The sequence below is a fragment of the Magallana gigas genome, chromosome 3 (genome assembly GCF_963853765.1).
Source record: "Magallana gigas chromosome 3, xbMagGiga1.1, whole genome shotgun sequence".
NCBI lineage: Eukaryota > Metazoa > Mollusca > Bivalvia > Ostreida > Ostreidae > Magallana > Magallana gigas.
This window is the reverse complement of record NC_088855.1, coordinates 9,593,339-9,617,935: the sequence shown is the minus strand read 5'-3', so window position 1 is coordinate 9,617,935 and position 24,597 is coordinate 9,593,339. Positions and strand designations below refer to the sequence as shown.

At 33.2% G+C, this 24,597-nt stretch overlaps 1 protein-coding gene across 3 annotated transcripts; it reads left to right on the top strand.

Moving 5' to 3' along the window:
- Positions 1–379: 379 nt before the first annotated feature.
- Positions 380–22,705, top strand: LOC105344980 (uncharacterized). Of its 3 annotated transcripts, none has more exons than XM_066078414.1 (5): positions 380–531; positions 14,723–14,898; positions 16,596–16,730; positions 18,296–18,420; positions 21,697–22,705. In XM_066078414.1, the coding sequence occupies exons 1-5, from the start codon at positions 509–511 to the stop codon at positions 21,973–21,975; spliced, it is 738 nt and encodes a 245-aa protein (XP_065934486.1). In that variant the 5' UTR covers positions 380–508; the 3' UTR covers positions 21,976–22,705. The 3 variants fall into 3 exon arrangements, with proteins under 3 accessions (XP_065934486.1, XP_065934487.1, XP_065934488.1); XM_066078415.1 differs by having other exon boundaries at positions 398–692; XM_066078416.1 differs by lacking the exon at positions 380–531 and adding an exon at positions 13,383–13,575.
- Positions 22,706–24,597: the final 1,892 nt, after the last annotated feature.

Here is a 24,597-nt window from a genome sequence, read left to right as displayed (position 1 = left end):
ATTCAATATATTATATATAATATTTCATATATTATATTTATATTTTATAAATTCAATTTAATTTCTCTATTTCTCCATTGTAGAAGACATACGTCTTATAGCAGTTTTATAAGATTATAATAAAAGAACAACACAGACAAGAAACTATTACATGAACATCGTTTAATTTTTCAGTGTGTCACAAAGTGCTATCGGAAACATATTATGTGGATTGAATTCAATGTACTTTACGGGCATTGCCTGCATTTTAGACAATATTTGATTTGATATTAATATTATAGTTTTATAAAATGTTATATTCAGAAATTAAATCAACTTCGGTAGCATGCAAAATGAAATCCGGAATCTCACTCCAGTGGACAACAGCGTATCCGGTTTGGTATTTAGTTTAATTTGATGAAACTAGGACCAAGTGTATATCGAGTGTGAGGAGTGTTCATCAAGAAAATGAGATAAAATCCGTTTATTCTGGAATTTAGGCTTTTACTGGACACGAAAGAAAGAGAAGATGAAGTACTTAACAGGAAAAATGTAACTATTCGATATTTTTTAGTGTCATTTCTTTGTAATTCCGGTAACTGTTATATAATGTGGATGTTGATTACACCATACCGTGCGTGTGTTTGTAAACAAGGGTATTGACAATCAACAATAACAGGATACTCCGGTTAATTCAAGCTTCCATATTCAAGGTATTTGACTTGTATTTTGTGTGATATCGCATAATCTTAATCATATTCAAATCTAAAGATGATCAACCAAGAACCCCCCCCCCCCCAAAAAAAAATCTGTCAGTCGGGGATGTAACGTTATATTCTGTAATATGTCTGTGTTATGTCTCTGCTGTCAGTCTGTGTACTATAACATTACCAGTCCACATTGAGACAGTACATTTAAAACAAAGTAAAAATTCATCCCAGTTTAAATCTAACAACAAATTTTCTTAGGTTTGAATTTTCATGGATCGAATAGGTATATATTCATGTCGATGATGTTCCCCCCCCCCCCCCCCCCCCCCCCCCCCCCACTTCCAAGAGAAAGCAAAATAACAATCAAAAGAATCATGGCCATGATGTACTCTCCTAATCCCATATCTGAGAGAACTAGGTGGACTTTCGGTTGAGACAATGTTCAGACCCAAAATGTTTATGCATCTCAGTTTTCTCAATTATTCATTACAGATAATGCTTTGCATAATATTAATTTAATCAAAGGAAAATATCTCTAGATGCCATTTTTAAAGGCTTTTGCTAAGTTGTCAGGTCGAAGAATGCTGCTAAATAGAAACCATAGAATATTGAATTGATGATATACTAGCTTGAGCTTCTTGGATGAATTGATTGGGATCACCAAATGTCCAAATGGGTAATAATAGCCCATTTAATTGCGATATAATATCCCAAACGTGATTTGGCCCCCCAAAAAAGAGATTATTTTGTCAAAAATATGGTAAACAAGTTTTCCTATAAGCCTACTGACTGTGTATGAGATTGATCACTCAGTAGATCTATATAGAACTCCTGAGATTCAATCTTACGAACCGATGGCTTATATAGAATAACTTGCTAACCCCAAGTTATTGCATTTGAAGAATATTATTAATATCTGGATCAAAAAAACCCTTTGTTTTGAATATATTTTCTATCCTTAGTCAATCTGGTCTGAAATCTTACCAATTCCAAACTGTGACCTTGAACCAATTCTGTTGATCTAAGGTCAAGGTCTAATTGCATATGTCTTGAGTACATTTCTCTCTCTCTCTCTTTGGTCCAGTTCTGCCTAAACTTCACACTTGTCTTATGAAATAGGAATGAGATAAGAAAATATCCATAAATTTCTATTTTTACCCCTTACACTGCAGAGGCAAAAGTTCCTTATTCCAGTCCTAAATGATACATGTAACTCCTCACATAAAATTATTTGTGCATACCTGTAGAACAGGAGTCCAATAAATATGATAGCTACAGGCAATCACTTCATAGCAATTTAACACTAGGTATAAAAAAAAAAGTGTTTGATATACTAGTACATATGTTTTGTGAAAACTATATCCAATAAGTTACTTATTTTGCCAGAAACATTAAGTTTTACAGTAAACATTCAGGCGGGATAATAGACTAGAAATGATGAACTTATTTAATGGTATATATAGAGCCATCAAGAGCTTGGACTTTCTGTGGGATGTTACTATCTAGTTTGCTCATCAAAACAAGCTGTCAGATATTGACCTCCTTTCTTCTAATTTGCTAAGAGGAGGTCATTAATATTCATAGACTGTCAACATTGGAAAGTTTTTCCCCCTAGAGCTGCTCTGTTGTGTGAAATTGATGCTGTTTCATCTGAAATATACATCTCAGGATGAAGTCTGACTAGTGATGTTGTGTTCAATATATTCATACTATTAGCCAATGACTTGACAGTTAACTATGAGTTTACCTCATCTTCATCAAATCGGAGTTTGTCACGAACCGCCCAAAATCCAAGCTCTTGTTAAAACATTTAATTTTTAATACTAATGGAATGGCCAACATATTACACATTTAAAGAAACCAAACAGTTATGGCTGATTGTTATTATATGCTTATGGATAAAAGCTTGTAAAGTCATGTATACACACTAACTTAATATATTTCTGAGTTCTCAATGCATCTTGTACAATCAACAGTTAAATCATTAGGATCTCTTGGGAATTTGAGAAATTGATTTATTCTAATCAGCATGCAACTTACAAATCAAATGATGTGCATAATATTTGTTTGTATAGGTATTCGGAGAATGTGGAATATGTGTATGTGGTTGAATTGAAGTACCAGAAGTATGCGTACATGTATGAACATGTAGTACATGTTTGCTTATGCTTTATTAGTTAAAATGTCATAACAGGAACCTCTAGTATGTCAGATGGACTAGTATAAATGTCAGGGATATAGCAACAGCTATAGAATCTAGAAACAAAAAAGATGGGCTGATACATGTATTTATTTACATTCGTATATTTGAAAAATGCTTATTGAAAAGTAGGGTTGTCAAATCAACTAGTGTTTTGTAACAATTGTCTGCACTTATGATATACCAGACAGTCATTAAATATTAAAGATGAAAGCTAAAAAAATAAAACTTGCATTTAAATTACCAGGTACTCACCATTACAAATACTTATTATATAATAATCATACATTGTTCTTGTTACATAATTTTGGATGTATATATTTACATCTACCAAGCATAATTTCCTCTATTTGTTACGGAAACTTATAGCTAATTCATAGCTCTATAGAAACAGCCAGACTGAAATCTACACGCCCTATTTATCCATTGGTCGAAATCTACAGCGGCTGAAAGTGACATGACTGAAATTGACATGCCCTGTTTATCGATTGCTCTGAACCTACAGCGACCTTAGTAATATCCTGGACTGCACGAAATAATCATGACGATGCCAGACTCAAAGTCTCACAGGAGACGATTGGGCTGTTTCTTTTAGCTAACGTACTTTTGTACATTAACAGTAATTTAGTGAATTTTACTAACTTTTCACAATCAGTTTATTAATTAGTTAAAGAAAGATGTTAATATAAACAATAAAATGCTTTCTTTGATGATTCATGCGGGTTATGAAGGTAGCGATCATTGCAGGAAAAATTTACATAACCTGCTAACGCGGGTGTCCTGCAATGTCGCTACCTTCATATCCCGTATGAATCACCAAAGAAAGCATTTTATTGTTTAAATAAATCTATAAAGTAGGTTGCTGAACTGAAAAAGAAAATAAAATATGTTTATCCCTAAATACTGATATGAGAATATCAATACAAAACTCTCAGATCATTTAGAAAATATGTTTATCCCTAAATACTGATATGAGAATATCAATACAAAACTCTCAGATCATTTAGAAAATTGTTATCAGCACATAAAACGTACAAAAAATTATGTAACAATGCCCTGGTGTGAAATGGTACTTGGTGAGAATTGCATTCACTCAGTCTTAGACTAGTAGAGGGTAAAAAAGTATTTAGCTATGTTTACTATAATTGATATAACCTAGATACATGTAGTACAAAGATTAGTTTGATAAAATATAACAAAATTTGATGTGGACTGAAATTAAATAAACAAAAATTTATATAATTAAATATGTGTAATGCAATATAATGAATTTCACTGTGCCAAGATATCATTTGTGATCATGCATGCAGTTACATGAATAAAGTAAAATTAGGAGATGATGGTTGCATGACAACCTGATCCTTTTTGTCTGTATCAGGCCTAACAAAAAAATAGGTTTGTTTCCGCTTTCAGGCTGAAAAAAATTAGGGTCGATAGGTCGGCTTTTTTTTTTTTTTCTTTTCTTCATCTGTTCAATTGTGCATATTAAACCATTTATCTATTAAACTGGGTAAGATAAAAAAAACCAAGTATTTGTTGTCATTGTTTAATTTTTTCTGTGCAAGAAATTACAATAATTACTTTCACCCTGAATCTTACATTTCTCAAGCTCAACTGGAACGACATGTGCTGCCATTTGTAAATAACAAACATCCACACATCACTGATGACATCTAAATAAGTTCTTTAAGCGTTTTTACGACTTAAATTTAGAGGACACATTAAATTTTTAAATCGGATAAAAACGAAACTTTAACAAAAATGGATATACCGGTAAACGGAAATTTACGAAAAAAACTCGAAAAAAAATTTTGGGTTTAAGTTAGGGTCGGTCGGGAAAGCGGAAACAAACCTATTTTTTTGTTAGGCCTCATGGAACTGTGTACAGTTTTATGTAAAATCATTGTAATGCTTAATCATCTTTAATTGAAACTCTCCACCTGGAGAGTAAACCATACAAAGATTTTACGTGCTGTTGAGAAGGCACTCATAAAATTTGTTGAACATGACATTAAAAGCTCCAAACAAGTGATAGATCATTGATATTTTCTTTGTTTAACATGATAACAACAGACTAGACTTTCGTATTTTTATAAGCACAGAAGAAAGTTAAGTGAATATGAGCATCTTACATGCATAGTAATTTATTTTAACACACTAAATGAACAGTTTTCAGGAAGAGTAAATGTTTCAGATTCGGGAAACACTCTTGATTTTCACAATTCTAAGCACACAAAAATATAAATGAAACTCTAACATACCAGTACTTTGTAAATTATTTATGCATGCAGAGTGATCAAAGTTTTCAGGAAGAGTAAATGTTACAGATTCGAGAATAAAAAATTTCACTTGACACGTAAATCATCATTGCCCTCAATTGTCAAAGTTTGTCTCATTTTGAAATAGTTGTAAGCAGCTCTAGGTCCATATTTATTGAACCTGCAACTATGAGTTTATTAGTATGAAATCCTTTGGGTAGAAAAGATCTTTTTATCGATAAACAGGAAACTTATCTATCAACACATTTAAGTTTTAACACTCGACAGTCAAATCTTTGCACAGAGATATAAGCTAGTGCATGACATACATGTAGCTCTATAGGCATGCTGAATTAGTTGGTGCTGGTAGAATGAAAAGAAAAAATACTAATGAAGGGAATTGAGCAATTGTAATTTGATGAAGGCTAATTCAGACTGTGCCTTTGATGATGAATATCTTTCTGAATCTCATCATTTCCTGAAGGAAAATAGAGAAGAGAAAATAGAGAGGCTTTGTATACTTAGTATCACGAGTAGGTAATTTATTTATGAATATATTTATGAATATTGAACAGAAATATCATCAAAGAGAGAGTAAAGCCCTCAGTACCGTATTACAGACCCACATGATGGTCAGACTTGAGTATTGACTGTAGATATCATCTGTAGCGGGAGTCAAGCTCCATGGTCTCTTAATGGGACTCTTAGGACATCATTCAATCTGGGGTCATGATTTCTGCTGATTTAATTGTAGGATATGTGAATAAATATAACTTTTGACAGATGGTAGTGATAGTATTTCCTTTCCTGATTTACTAGGAATAGGGGCTGAAGTTAATTTATGATAGCCAAAAGTACCTATAAAGAAACTATGTTGTTTTTATGTATTATCGATAAGTTTTTAACGGCAATTAAATGTATGAGATACAAGATTCAAGTGTCCACTTAATTAAAAATGCATTCAGTAAATGTATGTCTATGTCTGATGTGTTCATTCATTGTATGAATAGTCAAAGGACAAAGCATTGTTTGTAACTGGTATGGTAAAAGTACAGCTCCTGTTGCTATCAAGGACTGGATCTGCAATTTCTGTAGAGTACAACTCTAAAAAATTTGTGATTGTAAATTCATGTGAAGTGAAAATTTGTACCAGGGTTTTTGATGCCCATGAGATTTCTTTTAATTGCTCTCTTCGGGGACCTTTAATATTCTGACATGAAAAGCAACTTTTAACGTTTCCAACATGTTGCATTTAGTGATATCAATGGTCATGCAAATTTTATTTAGAATATCTATATATGTTTTACGGTGCGACCGTTGGGGCGAGCACAGCATGTGATCAAACAATGAATTATAATAAATTAATAAAATAAAATTAACGACGTGAAATTTGAATGCCAAAAAATAAAACATACCTATTTTCAGTAAATTTTCATTATTCATAGTTTATAAGATTTGTTATAATTTATTTATTTATATGTAGAACAATAGTTTAATCTCAGATACAATGTTGTTAAATAATAAAGATTTTAATATATAAATATTCATTGCACTGCATCTCCTCTTTTAAAGTGATTGTGATTATGATTGATTGATTGATTTCCCCATTTTTTGCAGTAGACATTTTTTCTTAAACTTACATATAAAACTTGACTCATCATAGAGCTCCCCCCATGCTAACATTTTTTTCATTTTTGTCAATTTATACATAGAAAATCGACTTACCATGGATTTGCCCCTCCACTTAAAAAAAAATAATTAATGTTTAATTTTATTTTTAATTTACGCTTAAAAATATTTGCTTATCATGTTAAAAGAACATGGTGTTGTCCCCCCCCCCCCCCCTCCCCCCGCATGTAATAAATGGAAGTGAAAATAAAGAAACCATTGAACTGCTAAAGAGCTGAAGGATTAGAATTTTCATGATTTATTTTTCTTTTTGCTTGCAAAGATTTTTTAGATGAGGCTGCCATCCACCCACCCACCCCCTTTAAAAAAAGGCGCAGCTACGTATAACGTTACGTTTCAGGAAATTACCGTAATTATAGGCCTAGTGAATAAAATATTTGTGAGCATTCATCCAAATTAGTGCAATTTACAACTGTTTCCTGTATCTGAAGAAATGTCCTTATTCGTCAGCTGTTCTTTATCTTAGCCTTTGCAAGATTTTAAGAGGATTTTGGTCATTTCAGCAGATTTACAATAACTTCAATTAGAGTAATTTCCCCTTATCAGTGCTTATTGTGACGTCAAAGCTGACGTTGGTTAAGTGTCGTCTTACTCTTTAAAACTCCCCTGAGAAATAAAAGTATGCGAAGTATACTGTTTTATTTACTTAAAAAGCATGATGTTCTTAAAATTACACATCTTATAAGCTTTTCAAAGGTTTTACTTTGATTCTCGGGAGAACGTGATGTTGGAACGTGAGGTTGGAAACCATTGGTACTATGAATTGTGGGTCAAAATTTACTGACTCCGAAAAAATATATCGGATCAATGTGTAAACGTTTGTGACGTCACACGATTATTTTTGATTGAAAGTGTACTGAGATGAACTTTAGAGGTAACATTGACTGTATGTCGCTTACATCGTTATTGTTTTTACTGTCTAAATTTGTCTTGCTGATTCTCGTGAGAGTGTGAAGTGATAAAAATTGCCATGATTACAGGGAACTACTGGGACGATTAAAACGATGCATTACTGGTCCGATTTACTGACGCCAAAAAAATCCGTTGAATGAATGTGCAACTAGTCCGAATTTTCTATTCACACACGCCTTGCCGGTAGAGCTCGCTTCGCGCCGGCGCTGCGCGCCGGCGAGCTGCGCTCGCTATAATGTTATATCAGATATATCGGAACAAAACCTCAAAATATTAGAGATTTGATATTTGCATCTCATATTGTGGTTTCATCACAGGGGCTCGTCACGAAGTTTTTTCAACCTTTTATATATACCACCTCTATACTATAAAATACACGTATAGAGGTGGTATATATAAAAGGTTGAAAAAACTTCGTGACGAGCCCCTGTGGTTTCATCAATATTCGTTGAATACCAATTTTTGTGGATTTCATTTTTAAGTTGATCCACGAAATTAAATGTTCATTGAAATGCAATTTCTATTAACATTTTGGTTTTGAAGGGGTCATTGGCCATGAATTTACATATCCTTGAAACTGTGATTTTCACTTTATCCACGAAAATTGATACCCTTGAATATTAATGAAACCACAGTATATCCTTTATCTGAGCTAAATTACAATGTAATTTGCCGTATTTCTATGATATTGTTTACTGTATGCGTAGCTCTTGCCTTACTTGTCTGTACGGGTAGCTTTGATTCGCAGTTAAACAACTGTACGTGTAGCTCCGAACCATACAGTGAGCTATTCTAGGTTTCCACTGGTGATAACTTACTCTACGATTGACAAAAGGAAACATATTGTGGAACTTCTGTAGTATAATTTAGACTTAGGTACGAGGTGATGCTAGTCGATACATGCCTTATGCAATTGTATTGAGCTTTGAAACAGAAGGGTCCAAATGGACATATTAAGGTGATGCAATCTGTTTGTATTCCTACCCCTATATCATATATGTTGCTTATGTTTTGCATGTTATATTTAATACGGTAAGTAAAAGTGCCCCTTTTGGAAGAAATGATGGAGTGTTGTATTCAATGCATGCATACATTGTAACATTTAGTCTTTCATTTTGCATCTAGCATGAGCTTTGAGTCAGTGGTGGGAACAGCCTACTCACTTTTTTTGAGTCAGTGGTGGGAACAGCCTACTCACTTTTTTTCTTTCATTCAACTAGTTTTTCTAAATTTAAGTTGTACGATTGTAGTTTAAGTGTATTTTAGTGATACATTTAGTGTTTGGGGTTACATAACTATTTCTTCAATATGATATATCAAATTTGTTTTGCATTGATAAATTGTGTTGAAACACCTGTGATGATCATGATTGGTTGATTATCTTCTGAATTTTGTTTGGTTATAGCACATGCATGCTGTGAAAAACCTGGAAAGTAAATAACACAATCCCACTCAAATTATTTTCATTGGGAGTTCATTAGTTAGATTGATAGTTGCAGTTGTGATAAACTTTTGATTTACAGTCTAGTGTGATTGTGTACCTGTATATATTATGTACATTTATTCTTTTTTGAGAAGTGGACAGGCATAGCCTACATCCATGCCTGTCCACTTCTCAAAAGAGAATATATGTACACTATGCATTGTGAAAAAAAGATATTCAATCCCATTAAATAATAAGAATTTTATTTTTAAAAAAGCCTCATGTATTACCCCCCCCCCCCCCAAAAAAAAATAAAAAAAAATTTATTGTTTACAATAATATATAGGATAATACATGATTGTACAAAAAAAATTATGAATACAGGATAATATTTTCTCTATGAATGCCATCAATCAAGTTATCACCATATGATTGTTTATGTACCATTCAATCTTGTTCCCTTCCATTATGAATTTAGCCTTCAGTGTCAGTTTTCCAGAGGAAATATTTTCCAAAAGTTCTGCAACTGTTGTATTCTTTTCTATTTTTTTTAAAATCTTACCGTATATATTGGATAACAGTGGCGAATTCAAATTGTAAATAAATTTATTACCTTTAAATATAATCACAAGAAGAAATACATGGCGTATCACAAAAGTCTAAATTTGAAGACTTCAATTTTACCCTAAAAATTTTGAGAATCCAGGAGCTTCCAGGGCTTCGCCCCTAGGCCCCCACTAAGACTTTGCCATGGACCCACTGCAGGCAGCCTTGAGACCGCCAGACTCCTTGCCTAAAACTGAAGCTCCCTTTAACTTCAAATCTTGGATAAACTCAATAGTATATTTCTATTTTGAACTTAACTAACTAGGAAGAATAATATACAGGATACTGAATCATGAATTTCATGATGATTGTAATTTATGTAAACTTTGTGACTCGGGTCATACCAGATAACAGGGATGTCAGTTTGACTGTTATAAAATGAGCAAGCTTCTCCTTTACTGGTGATCTGTATACTCTTATGTATGCATGCACACGAACAATGTGCTTGTTTTTATTAAGGAATTGGTACGCTAACAAATAGTTGTAAAAAAGTTACAACAGTATTTACTAGTGTATATAGTAGATATAGAGTCCAGCATGGGTGGGCTTCAGTACTAACAGAACATATATCTCAGTCTGTAGAGTGTGGATGTGATTTTCTGATTATTATAATGGCTGTTGCATTATGTTTGTATATAGTAGCATTTATTCAATGCAGCAAATAAATTGGTCTTTGGATGTAGATAGAGAGGATTAATATAAAGGTGGTCTGTTTTCCAAGCTGTGTAGTGGTACTAGAAGATAGGTCATTCTTGTTCTAAACAGTGACCAGAGTTATTTATGCAGGGGAAGAGGTGTTTGCTGTGGGGTCTGTTTGTGTCAGTGTGAATAAATAGATAAAGCAAGCAGCGTGTTGTATGAATGCAGTTCAACAGGTGTAGCTGGAGCGTTTCTGAGGATGATAGGTTTTTACCAGGTATGTCAGGTAAATATCAATGAAGCCTCAGACTCACCTAACCACAAGGAAATTTCACAACTATTGTTCATTTTGGAAGGATATGATGATATTACATGTGTATGTACTGGTAATTCAATTTTTTGTGCGAAAAGTATTTGATGAAGCTGCAAGCATTAAGTGCAAATAACATTGCTGACGCTGATTGCACAACTCTGAATTGTTGAATGGTGTAAGAAAAGGAGTCATTCACTCCTACAATAATTTTACCACAAAACATATGGTAAATAAATTACTTTATTATTTGCATTTCTTAACTGAACTCTTGACATGCAGTTTTGCAGGACATAAATCGATTCAAAACTATTTACTTAAAAATACATACCGGTATATTGGTTATTTCTACTTGAATTTGTCAGCCATATTTACTGGTACTTTCTTTAACCAATAAAATTTCTACACAATGTTTAAATTATTATACCTATCATCAATATAATTAACTGTTACTGGTGGTTTTCCCACTCATAACAGCTGGTTCCCCTCCCAATGCACAGAAATGGTTATTTTCCCAACAATATCATACCCAATTGAATTGCCATAAACAGATCCCTTTGTCTTAAATCTGACATGTTTTACAACTTGAATAATGTTGCAAAATGACCAACTTTAAATACAATGCATGGTAAAATGTTCATTTTTCTAAAATATGGATAATGTTCATATTCCGGTATTTTCAACTTGCCAGCTTTGATGCTATAACATTCCCATTTGAACTGGTATGGTACCTTTCCCAATTGATAAGAAACACCCCCCCCCCCCCCCCCCCCCCCCGACTTATTCATCAGCTGGTCTAGAGGTCTCTAAGCATTAATTCTTATTGGTGATTTTGAAGTGACCTGGTTCAACAACCAAGATAATGGAGTACATGGTCTCTATGCCTTTTACTTCAGCTCTATTGATAAATTGATGTCTGAATATATGAGCAATTATAGGAAAATATCGGAGAACTGGATTTTAGTCCTATATCCAGCTTTGAATCCTCAGACTGCAAATTACATGCGACCAGTTATGTATGCACGGTCCTTTTATCATGGCATCCAATTTCACAGCTGATTCGTATAGAGGATTCTGTCACCTCTCCAGTTGTCAAGACAACAGTCTACTTTATAAGAGTGATTGTGTGCAAAAGTAGTCAGACTCTGTGATGCTAATTTCATTCTCAGGTAGTTTAGCTGTAATATTAGTTTTAAAGTTTTAAAATTCCATTATTTCTATTAAACGATTCTTGGGGGCAGCTTGATTGCATAACATAAGGAAATAAGTCTTACTACCGGTATTTCACATGTATGCATTTCTGAACATTCTATTTGAAATTGAAATCAGAAACAAATTGATAAATATTTTATAGTATGCATTAGTCAGCTATCCCATCCAAAAAGTGGTTGATTAGGAAACCGAAAGTCCCAGTCATCTAATCCTAATTTAAATCAAATTAGGATAGAAATGCATGACGATCACTGTTGAAGCTACACCAGCATCAGGAACTGGAATGATTGCATGTTTGATATTATAAACTTTGAGAGTTAAATTTCATTTGATTTTTAGATAAAGACATTGAGAAAGAGACACTCATCTCATTTGATGTCTTTCATTAAGTTGAGAGCCCCTACCTATTTTATAAGTGTTCCTTGTAAGCTTTTTTAAACACTTATAAAAATGTGACCCCCATCAAATAGTACAACTTATGAGATTGCACATATTCGGAACATTTTTTATTTTTATTAAAATTATCTGGCAATTTTGTAACTCAACATCATATCTATTATTGATTATGTATCTGTCAGCATCTCAAAAATAGCAACATTTCCCATAATTTCAATATTACAGTTTTCAAATGCAATTAAAATTGGAATTGATGCTTTATAAATGATTGTTTAATGTCAATCGCTGGCCCTATAGCCCTCTCCTTGTCTATTATTTGAAATTTAAGTGCCCACTTCGTGCTTCACAGGAAACATATGGGATGTATAAATATTTTTATGAAAGATTTTGAATGATGGGGGAAAATAATGTACCTATAACTCTCAGAAAAATGAGTCAATTTAATACTTGAAAAGACTTAAAGATGTTGAAGTGCTTACAAAATCTTCAATCATTTATATTCTTCATCTTTGGTGTAGAAAAACTCTCTGAAAATTCTATCACTTGCTTGATGAAGAAACAGTTTGATCAATGTGTGGGACAAATACTTTTGAAAAAAGGAAGTTAAATTCTCTTGGGCTAATATTTTTATTGAATAATTAAATAATGAATCTTTAATTCAGTTATATGCACTAGGATGCATATTTCCCAAAAGTATAAGGCTTTTTTTATCGGTTGGCAACAAAACATTCTTAGCCTGTTCATCCTTGTTCAAAAGGAATTCACTAAATTGGGAAAAAGTGTCATGCTTTTGAATTGCAATTTAAAAGACAAAGCTTTACTCTACTCCCACACCTAATCACCTTTCAAAAAAATTGCTACAATGAAGTTTCACTAGTGTTATAGTACAAACTGTGTTACATTGAGTGTATAGTAGCATTATAATTAAGAGATCTACTGAATGATTCTCAGGAAAAGATTAAGTGTGACGTCAGATCATCAAGTTAAACATCCTTTGCTACTTCAAGCAGATGAGAAAAAGTGAAACACTAGGGAATCTTTTACAGATATTGCTTAAGGGAGTGTGAAGTTTGTCACAAAGAATCATACTAATCTGTTACCGTTTAATGCAAAAATTGAATTAACGTTTTGGTGAAATATTCAGGTGTTAACATTAAGTGGATCATATGTCTGATGTGTTCTTCATGCTATGGGAGATCTAGAATATTGTCAAATGCTGAAGGAAAAGCCAGAATTTAGGGGTAATTATATTGTCATCCTTGGTACAAAGTAAATATCTTTTACATTAAAAGATATATATAATTGTACTTAATATATAAATTACCGTATATATTAAATATCTATAACCTTACTTGTAAATAAGAACATCCTGGTTTTGTTTTGTTTTCCATTTCTTGAATACAGATAACAAATTCTATATGTACTCTGTACATAAGTTATTGATAAAATCTTGCTCTTAATTATAGAGCTGTGCATTTAAATGCAGTGAAAAAAAAACCAATCATGATGCAACATGTTATTTCACAAAAATAGATTTAAAAATTGTCATGAATTGCCAAGTTCCTATATGAACCACTTCTCTATAATTATCATTACATCTTAAGAAAGAAACAAGATGGGTTGTACTGAATAAGGAATTGGTTTCCAGATCAAACAGTTTGTAGTGTATACATTTTTTAGCTATGTTAATTACTAAATGTTGGACATTTTTATTAAATCATGGACAAATAGTTGAATCCCTGTTTTGGGGGTTTTTAAAGTAATTTTAGGCATTAATAGTTGAGTAAGCATGCCAAACTTTTAACCTGCTGTCTAAGGTTATTATGGTTTCAAAGTTGAAATAAATATATTAAAATTTTAGGTAGATGGGCAGTGATTCCGTGACAAAGGTAGATTTAAGCATCTGCTTAACAAGAATTTTGATTCTTGCTAAAAGTTAAGCTAGAACTTATGATAAATAGATGAAATGAATAAAGCAATGAAAGGATAAGTGCTGAATTATCTTTTTCTGTTTCATAGCAAAAAATACCCTCTGATCAAATATACTAATTAATTCATTAAGACCTAAGCATGCACACTGCACAGTGGAATCGATTTTGACTTATAGACCCCTTTTAGACTTCTCTGTATCACAACACATTGTTACATAATTATTAACTGAATTATTAAGAGCGGTTACCTATAGCAAACAAAGAGAGAGAGAGAGAGAGAGAGAGAGAGAGAGAGAGATATGAAATGATGATAATATGATTATGTAACCAATTACCAAACAACTGTTGTTATGCAACATCTTAGTTTTTATGACATAAATATCTTTCTTGACTAATCTTATAATATGAAAACTAGTACTCCTTTGTAAGAGGCAACTATTTTTATTATGTCTAATAGGATGAAGATTAGTACTCCCCAGTATGAGGGGAGGAACCCCTTCCAGCTCCAGCTGCTACGGACCAACAGAACCAGGGACTCCCCAATGGGACTGGATCCTAATCCTTCAACCTGTGAAGTGGAGAACTACAGACTGTGTGCTGATGGAAGCTGTATATCACAAGTGGACCTTTGCCGTTAGTACTCATCTTTATTTGTTTGTTCCAAGCTTGTTTGTCCATCCCATGTTTCCCTTGATGACCTTCTTTGAAAAAAAAAGGAATTTCAGTCATTCATTCCTTCTGAGAACCTTTTGATTGTTGGACATCATACTGTTTACCTACCGGTACCTGTTTTCAGATCATAATTATACTAATTACTTTAAACAATTTAGATACTGCAGATGCAGAAAAATTCATTGAGAATTTAATTTCGTTATTTTTGTTGGCAATATTTATCAAGGAAATTAAATCCATGACAAATTTTTCGCCCAAGTATTCGTAAATACAGAGTTGATACACAGTACATTTTAGAGATTACAATATGACGAAATTAAACCCTAGCAAAATTGTTAATGGTTAAAAAACAACAAAATTTTAACCCAACGAATATATGTGCTTCTACAGTACATGTATTTCATTTGATATCATTTCAAAGATGTTTTTCTCCATCTCTCTGAACAATTTAAAAAATATAATAGTACCCTGTATTAATAATGGCTATGTCTGGAATTTGATATGTTGTATGGAAAGTGTAAATGATTGTATGACATTACCAGCATGTTGGTTGATACTCCTATGGGAACGAAAAGATGTGATTGGAAAATTTCATAGGCATTAGTAAATATGTTGTCGCAGTGTGCTACCACTAGGATTTATGATGGAGGCTAAGAGAGAGTGGGTCCCTAGACTGTATTGATCAGGACTGGGGATTTTGGCATGCAGATTTATAGAAATTCACGCTCATTTAATGTATTGGCTGGGAATGGAGGGGAAGATGACTGCAGTGATTGTCTAGTGGTCAGGAAGAATATGAAATGCACAATACATGAACTTAATAAAAACACAGCATTGTTATTTACTTTGTCTGAAATCTATATGAACTGTTATGAATCAAAAACATTTTGCAACATGTCATCCATCTGATGCAAAGTATATGAACTGATCGATCACTATAAAATTATATACTACATCGATGTCAACAATAGCTATTGGTTTTAATCCTTGTTTATTCCATAGTAAAGCCTTTCTGATTAATTTTATGTAAAATCTTAAGCCTGTTTGGATACATTGACACAAACCACGATTTTGAGTCCACACCACTCCATGATGATAGAGAGAATTGAATTCGATGTGAATGACATGCCGGTTACTGTCAATGGCGTGGATATAACTGTATGATAGTTGATGGCAATCAACAAACAATTAGTAATGATGTCACAGTGACATTATTTGATTGCATATTTAACAGATTTCAGCATTTAATAGAGCATGTCTTTTTACTCACTGAGTTCATCCAATTCGAACTGTTACAATTATATTAAGGTTCAATATTTCATTCCTATTGGCAACATCTTCCACTAATATGAGAAAGTGAAGAATTATAAAAGCAACCTAGGAGAAACAAAGAAATCAATGTTTCACCAGAATTTACATATATTTTTCAGATATATTCACCAACATTACATGTACCATTATTGTAAATACATGTAGCTGTATATCTAGATGGATAAAAGATGTCTGAGTTTTTTCCATAAATCCTTATAAGATCAAATTTACCAAAAAAAGTGACATAATATTGTTGAATTTTAGCCTTTTTTGGGAAAGAAATTAACAAACTCGTTTATTATGTGTGTTATCCTGTCCTGTAACCCAAAGCGTCTGATTTTTTTCAGCGGAGGAGCAGCTGATGAACCAGAATACCATCCTGATAATGATCGTGGTCGGGCTGGCCGTCGTCATCTTTCTCATCGTCCTGTATTGTTTCCAGCAAAGAAACAGAAGTCCGACTCATAGCCGAGGCCGGTCAGGTGAGCTATCTCTCCCACCATCTAACTCTTTGCTCAAAAGTATACCATCAAGATAAAACTGTCCAAATGTGATGTAGGTAGCTGATGTAGAGGCATTCACAGTAATTGTAAGAAGAAAAAGTCAAGGTTATAGCTGATTGTTCAGGCATTTTTGCTTTAAGAATCCTTAGATTAAGTTATTGTTAAGAATTGTTGAAGACTTCATTACCAGGGTATTGGGAAGCTGTAGGAAAAATTTGATTGTAATCTTCCTCTTAAATAGGAAGATCTGATCATGAAGTTAACTGTAGTGATACTCGGGATTATTTGGTATAGCTATATTATCATAAAATGCAATCAATGTTGGAAAGCTTTTATTTCAAGATGAATTGGAATTTGAGGAAACACAATATCTCTTCTAAAGATGGTGTCTGAATTATTTGGACTTACTTTAAAAACAATTATTGTAATGTGTTATTCTTGCCTTCAGTTTTAAGATGGCATTACAATTTTGTAAGTCTAAAGTCATACATATGTATTAGATTTATGCCAAAAAGATCTAACATAGATTTTGGGGCTGTATGCCCTTTTATTTATAAGTTTTACCTTATTTCCAACTTTTAGACTATAGAAATTACAGACATCAATCCTAATGATCTTGATAAAGGTCAGTTATAAATGACCTTCAAAGGATCAAGGTCAGTCAACAAGTTTAATGTCATTCTTAATCATCTGGTTAGACTGGTTACTACACAATGTGGTCACATAAAATAGTATACACATCAGGTGTATCTGAGTACAGGTTCATCTGAGTAAAATCAATTTTTCCCCGAATTTCTTGCATTTGATGAACTTGTCAAAAAACATATAACTGGTATTCCTCATAGAGCTGATCTTTTCTGAGCAGAAACATCATATCCTTGAAAATGGATGACCGATGTAGTGCGAAGTCACCTTAATGATCTTGTCTTCTAATTGATTGCTAGTGTTTTATTATCCTGTCATTGGATTTTCTCACTCTCTCTGAAAAATACATTAGTCATCTACATGATGATGTGAAAAACATTTGTTTTCTGTCTGGTTGGTAGAAACACTGTGATTTATTAACACGTGATGGGATTGATCACGTAAAATCTTCATTATACTTTATAAAGTAGTACTTCAACACTGGTAATTAATTCAATTGAATTTTAAGCCGATGAGTAAGATATTGTACCCTGGTAGGTCTATGCACAAAAATCCTAATTTTGAAAAATTTATATGTATACTGATCTATGAAATGCAATTGTATGGTTGACCAATAGGTCTTTTAAATAACCACAAGGGGAATGGATTTACTTCCAATGATTTTAAACATGGGTGCATTTTTGACTACATTGATTTTATGTAGACTTTATAAATTTGCTTCACTCTTTGAGTTCTTGAAATATTTGTCACATTTTATTAGAATAGTAATAATTTACTGTCAATGCATGTGGCATAAAAATAAAGACCACATGACATAGAGCAAATAGAGGAAACATCTTTAGAGATCTAATCTTTTATTAATGGAGAAGTATATATATTGTGAGTGATTGTGATTTCAGTTCGCAGCAGTGGAACCAATGGGGATGAAGCGGATCGAATTTCCTTATTTCTACCTCCTCCTACCTATGACGAAGTGATAACAACCAACTTATACCCACCTACACCTCAGATTTTCCACAGAAGGGTCTGTAGCCAATGTTCCTCTTGTTTCCTGACTTTATCTGATTATAAAATGTCAATAGAATGTTTTTTAAAGATATCAAAATTACCAACAATGTAACAGCAACATCTTCGCTAGCCAAGGGTTTTTGGTCCACTTTGCTCCTTTATGGGGAGCAAAGTGGACCGAAAACCCTTGGCTAGCGAAGATGAACAGCAATGACAAACTGGTAATAAAAACAATATACTGATAGTCTGAAACTAGTAAAGAAGTGCCTTTTATTGATCAGAATAATGAACAGGTTTTTCACCGGGTTTTCCAACGGAAAAATCCAGTTATTAAAATGGTGAAAATGGCGGGCGGGCGGCTGCCAAAAGGGTACCCTCATTGTACGGATAACTCCTCCTACAGTTCTCAAGATAGGAAGTTGTTCTTTTGCAGATCAATCGTACATATATCAGAGGTGTGCATACTGCTAGGATTTTGATTTCTGATAATTTATGAAAAAAATACCAGCTTTTGAACTTAGTCATTTTTTGGCAAAATATTGCATATAGGGTACCCTCATTGTACGGATAACTCCTCCTACAGTTCTCAAGATAGGAAGTTGTTCTTGTGCAGATCAATTGTACATATATCAGAGGTATGCATATTGCTAGGATTTTGATTTCCGATGATATATGAAAAAATACCAGCTTTTGAACTTAGTCATTTTTTGGCAAAATATTGCATATAGGGTACCCTCATTGTACGGATAACTCCTCTTACAGTTTTCAAGATAGGAGGTTGATCCTTTGCAGATCAATTATACATATATCAGAGGTGTGCATATTGCTAGGATTTTGATTTCTGATAATTTTTGAAAAAAAAACCAGCTTTTGAACTTTGTCATTTTTTGGCAAAATATTGCATAAAGGGTACCCTCATTGTATGGATAACTCCTCCTACAGTTTTCAAGATAAGTTGATCTTTTGCAAATCAATTGTACTTATATTAGAGGTGTGCATATTGCTAGGATTTTGATTTCCAATAATTTATGAAAAAAATACCAGCTTTTGAACTTAGTCATTTTTTGGCAAAATATTGCATATAGGGTACTCCATTTCACTGGATACGGGTTGACATGGATTATGGATACAGTTCACATAAATGAAAACCCGGTTTGCTGTCACATTGACAGCTTTTTAGCTCACCTGAGCTGAAAGCTCAAGTGAGCTATTCTGATCACATTTTGTCTGTCGTCCGTCCGTCCGTCTGTCTGTCTGTCCGTCTGTCCGTAAACTTTTCACATTTTCAACATCTTCTCAAGAACTACTGGGCCAATTTCAACCAAACTTGGCACAAATCATCCTTAGGCAAAGGGGATTCAAAGTTGTGAAAATTAAGGGCCACACTCGTTTTCAAGGGGAGATAATTAAAAATTAATGAAAAATTTCGAGAAATTTTCAAAAATCTTCTTCTTAAGAACCAGAAAGCCAGGAAAGCTGAAACTTGTGAGGAAGCATTCTCAGGTAGTGTGGATTCAAAGTTGTGAAATTTATGACCCCCGGGGGTAGGGTGGGGCCACAATGGGGGGTCAAAGTTTTACATAGGAATATATAGAGTAAATCTTTAAAAACCTTCTTCTCAGAAACTAATCAGCCAGGAAAGCTGAAACTTGTGTGGAAGCATCCTCAGGTAGTGTAGATTCAAAGTTGTGAAAATCATGACCCCCGGGGGTAGGGTGGGGCCACAATGGGGGGTCGAAGTTTTACATAGGAATATATAGAGTAAATCTTTAAAAATCTTCTTCTCAGAAACTAATCAGCCAGGAAAGCTGAAACTTTTGTGGAAGCATTCTCAGGTAGTGTAGATTCAAAGTTGTGAAAATCATGACCCCTGGGGGTAGGGTGGGGCCACAATGGGGGGTTGAAGTTTTACATAGGAATATATTGAGTAAATCTTTAAAAATCTTCTTCTCAGAAACTAATCAGCAAGGAAAGCTGAAACTTGTGTGGAAGTATCATCAGGTAGTGCAGATTCAAAGTTGTGAAAATCATGACCCCCGGGGGTAGGGTGGGGCCACAATGGGGTGGTCGAAGTTTTACATAGGAATATATAGAGTAAATCTTTAAAAATCTTCTTCTCAGAAACTAATCAGCCAGGAAAGCTGAAACTTGTGTGGAAGCATCCTCAGGTAGTGCAGATTCAAAATTGTGAAAATCATGACCCCTGGGGGTAGGGTGGGGCCACAATGGGGGATCGAAGTTTTACATAGGAATATATAGAGTAAATCTTTGAAAATCTTCTTCTCAGAAACTAATCAGCCAGGAAAGCTGAAACTTGTGTGGAAGTATCCTCAGGCAGTGTAGATTCAAAGTTGTGAAAATCATGACCCCCGGGGTAGGGTGGGGCCACAATGGGGGGTCGAAGTTTTACATAGGAATATATAGAGTAAATCTTTGAAAATCTTCTTCTCAGAAACTAATCAGCCAGGAAAGCTGAAACTCGTGTGGAAGCATCCTCAGGCAGTGTAGATTCAAAGTTGTGAAAACATGATCCCTGGGGGTAGGATGAGCCCACATTGGGGGGGGGGGGGTGTTAAAGTTTTACATAGGAATATATAGAGTAAATCTTTTAAAATCTTCTTCTCAGAAACTAATCAGCCAGATGATTCTTTATAATTGTTAAGACTTTGGCTCCAGGACAATTCTTTGGCCTCACAAGAAGGTTCAGAGTTTGATGTAGCTTAATATCCCATATATAAACAATTGTAAGGGATCTTTTTGAGGACTGCAATACTCAACATGTGATATGACTATAAAATCATCATGTTAGAAAAGGGACTAATGATTATAAACATAAGAATATCCAGGTGGAAAAAATGGATTTTATTTATACAGGATCTACATGTATTAATTGTACATTGTCCAGATTGTTTGTATTATGACTCCATTAAGCTGATTTTATCATACCTATTGTTCCTCAGGTGAGCGATGTGGCCCATGGGCCTCTTGTTACTTGTTTATTTTAGATCACAAAAATGTTTACAGAATAATAAATAATAATTCATTATTATGCAACAAATTTATTGTTATCAGTGTGAAAATGATATGGAAGATATATATCTATCAATATATATATATATATATGTATCTAGATCAAATTGCAGTAATAGTTTAGCTTTTATATTTGTACATTTTTAAATAGATTGTCTACCTGTATGAAGTAAAATTTTTATTTTTGCCATAAAAAATTGATTGAGCCAACTTTTCAGCCAAGATGCCATATTAAAGTTCAGCTTTCATTTTCTATTTACAGGACAGAATAACTTCTTCAGAGGAGCCCCCGATGACTCCTCCCCCAAATTATGACACTGCCTTAATTCTCCTATCCCGGAGCCACGAATCAGTGTTGTCACCAAGTTATGACACAGTGCCTAAAAGACCTTCATTAAATAGAGGTCATCGTAGGAGCTTATCAGTGGACCAGTTAAGTCCAAATCTAGGGGACACTAGTGTTCAAATTTTTCATTTTCAAGAGACAGCAGAACCAAACCAAGATAAAGCGAATTTCAACACAATCTCTGAGGCGAGGTGACAAAAGATGTTCTATAACTCTGGAATTCATATGTGGACCAAATCAGAGTGGATCTCCAAGGGAACAGATGCAGCCTTCCAGAAACGTCCAGGTCTTGCCATAATCATACAGTTTGATTGACTGACAGAAACAACATAATGTTGGTGATTCAGATCTTCAACTTGTGAAAATGTCAGTGATATGCAGCAAACTGGAGATTTAATTGTGCAAAATTTTGATATTTATTTGTACCATTTTGTTTTTTATGACTGTGATGTAGAGACTAAATGAACTGATGCCCAAGTTCATCATTTGCGTACTCTATGCTTTCATTTTCTGCCTCTCTGCCTATCTTACTGCAATATAATTTTCACATTTTTGATCTGTCTTATTTAGTATAGATTCCTTTTTTTACATGTGTACATAAATTCTGCAAATCCACCATTTTGTATCAAATCGAGTGAATGTATAAACACAAGAATTAGATTTATACTTTAATAGTTTACAACTGTCTCAAAAATGAAAGTTGGGTTTTAAAATCTTCGAGTGTGCTTCACATGATTGTACACGGATTGAGTCCTCGTGTTTAATGAGGATTCTACTGTAACCTTTGCTTCGATGTGTCATTTTTCTGCATTTCATGTATTGTGATGGGACATTTTCTTTCTAGAACTCAACTTGTGACTACATATATATTCCATATACTTGCCCTCAAAGTCGTGAAGAAATTTGTGACACCCCCCCCCCCCCCCCCCCCCGAAGTATGAAAATGTTTGAAATAACAAAACCTGGAAAGTGGGTATATGTTTAGTGCTTTAGATTGATTTACAATTATTGATCTCAAATTTTGCTTAAGTAAATTTTTTTTTTTAATCTTGTGAGATACTAGTACATTGCATAAAGAATTGCACATCTTATTTCTTACCAATAAAAGTAGCTATAACCCCTATGTTTCACTGCAATGTGCCTTTGTGTTTAAAATACATGTATCAATTTTCAATCATTTTAAACTATCTACATCCAAAATTTATTTTCATTAAAATTTTTTTCTAACGGGTAGTTTAATGCAGTATTTATAAATATTTTTGATAATAATACATCAGATCTTTCCTGCACATATGCTAGCTAGGTGAGGTTTAGTTTATGGACAAGTGTGCAAGTAATTCTTATAATTTGTAGTTAGAGGCAAATCTCTTTAGATTGACTATAGCATTAAACTTATCACATATTATAATATTGGATATGTTCCTCCTAACCTATTTAGATTAAAGATTGATTTACTTTTACTTTTGAAGTAAACTTGTACTATAATATGTTATATGAAGAGAGCTAGATCTAATTACATATGATGTGTTTTAGATCTCAATAGTCATTTATTTTCAAATAGATTTATTTTTGTATACGTGCAGGAATAAGACAAAGTCATGCCTTCTGGGCCCTATGCTGTGATGTAGTGTCTAGATATTTCTTACTATATGTATCTACTACATATACTTACTTTGTCATCTCAAACTTATGTGTCGGTGCTTTCAAATATTTTGTTCAGTATAAAACCATGGACAGCAGACCTAATCTTTTCTTGATGGTTGAAAACCAAAGATTGGATTTTCTTTTTCAATGTACCAAGACATGTTTTGGCATGTGGAGAAAGACACACTTGGGGATTTTGAAATCCATTTAAAAAAGAAACAAACTGCATTTATTATAATCATTTTAATAGGTTATACCGGTATATAGGCAATAAAAAGATATTGACTCGGAGGTGAAATCATAGTTTGTTTAACTTCAAAAGTTAATCATAAAGAAGTGGGATAGTTTAAATTGAGTCGATCATCACACTTGCAATTTGATTAAGAGACTAGCTAGGGGAATGTGTGCAATTTATGATCATAGAATATAATATGTATATGTTTACAAATGATAAGGTGCTTTTTAGGTATATGTACATGTATAATTTAAGGCATTGTATTTTTTTTTCTTCACTAAAGCTTGAGTACGGTAATTCTTAATTTTGTGTAACATTGCATAATGTGATACTGTTCATGGTTTGTTGTTTAAAGCATAATATTATTTAATTAAACTGAAATGACAAATATTATAACAAAATTAATGTATTGCTGTTAAAGCAGTGATTTTATCTTGTGCCAAATAGATTATGATAAAATAACTGAAGGGGAAATCCTTCCTTTTATTTTACTGTACAATTTTTTGATTCAGTTAATTTGCCATTGTTGTGTCTTTATCCTTTTACTGTGTATAGTATATTGATGTTAAGGTCAGACGCAACCTATCTTCCATTTTTTCCTATCTCCACAATATGAAGATTTCCACTTCGTAATTTCATAATTATATTTATATGTAATATGAATCTTTTTTTATTTGGATATAAAGTGTTTAATTGAAAATATATAGTATGACTTTACTTATAAGCATTCAAATGCATTTTGCGTGCTATTTTAAGGAAAATTCTAAATATTCTAGCTCTGAAATGAGCCTGGTAATGTACTCTGAATTTTTGGGAATTAACAGGTTTAAATGTTAATAAATAAGGAAAATTATATACAATTGAGGAACGTCTCGTCTGTCCTTAAGTCATTGTTATCAGAAGTTATTATCTGCATTTATTATCCAGTTAATTTTTTT

Bases quoted from the DNA above. Each gene is read 5' to 3' on its own strand.
- LOC105344980 (XM_066078414.1), top strand. From the start codon at position 509: ATGAAGTACTTAACAGGAAAAAT. The intron at 14,899-16,595 runs GTTAGTACTCAT...GATTTTTTTCAG, and splicing joins ATCACAAGTGGACCTTTGCC to CGGAGGAGCAGCTGATGAAC. The intron at 18,421-21,696 runs GTCTGTAGCCAA...TTCTATTTACAG, and splicing joins CTCAGATTTTCCACAGAAGG to GACAGAATAACTTCTTCAGA.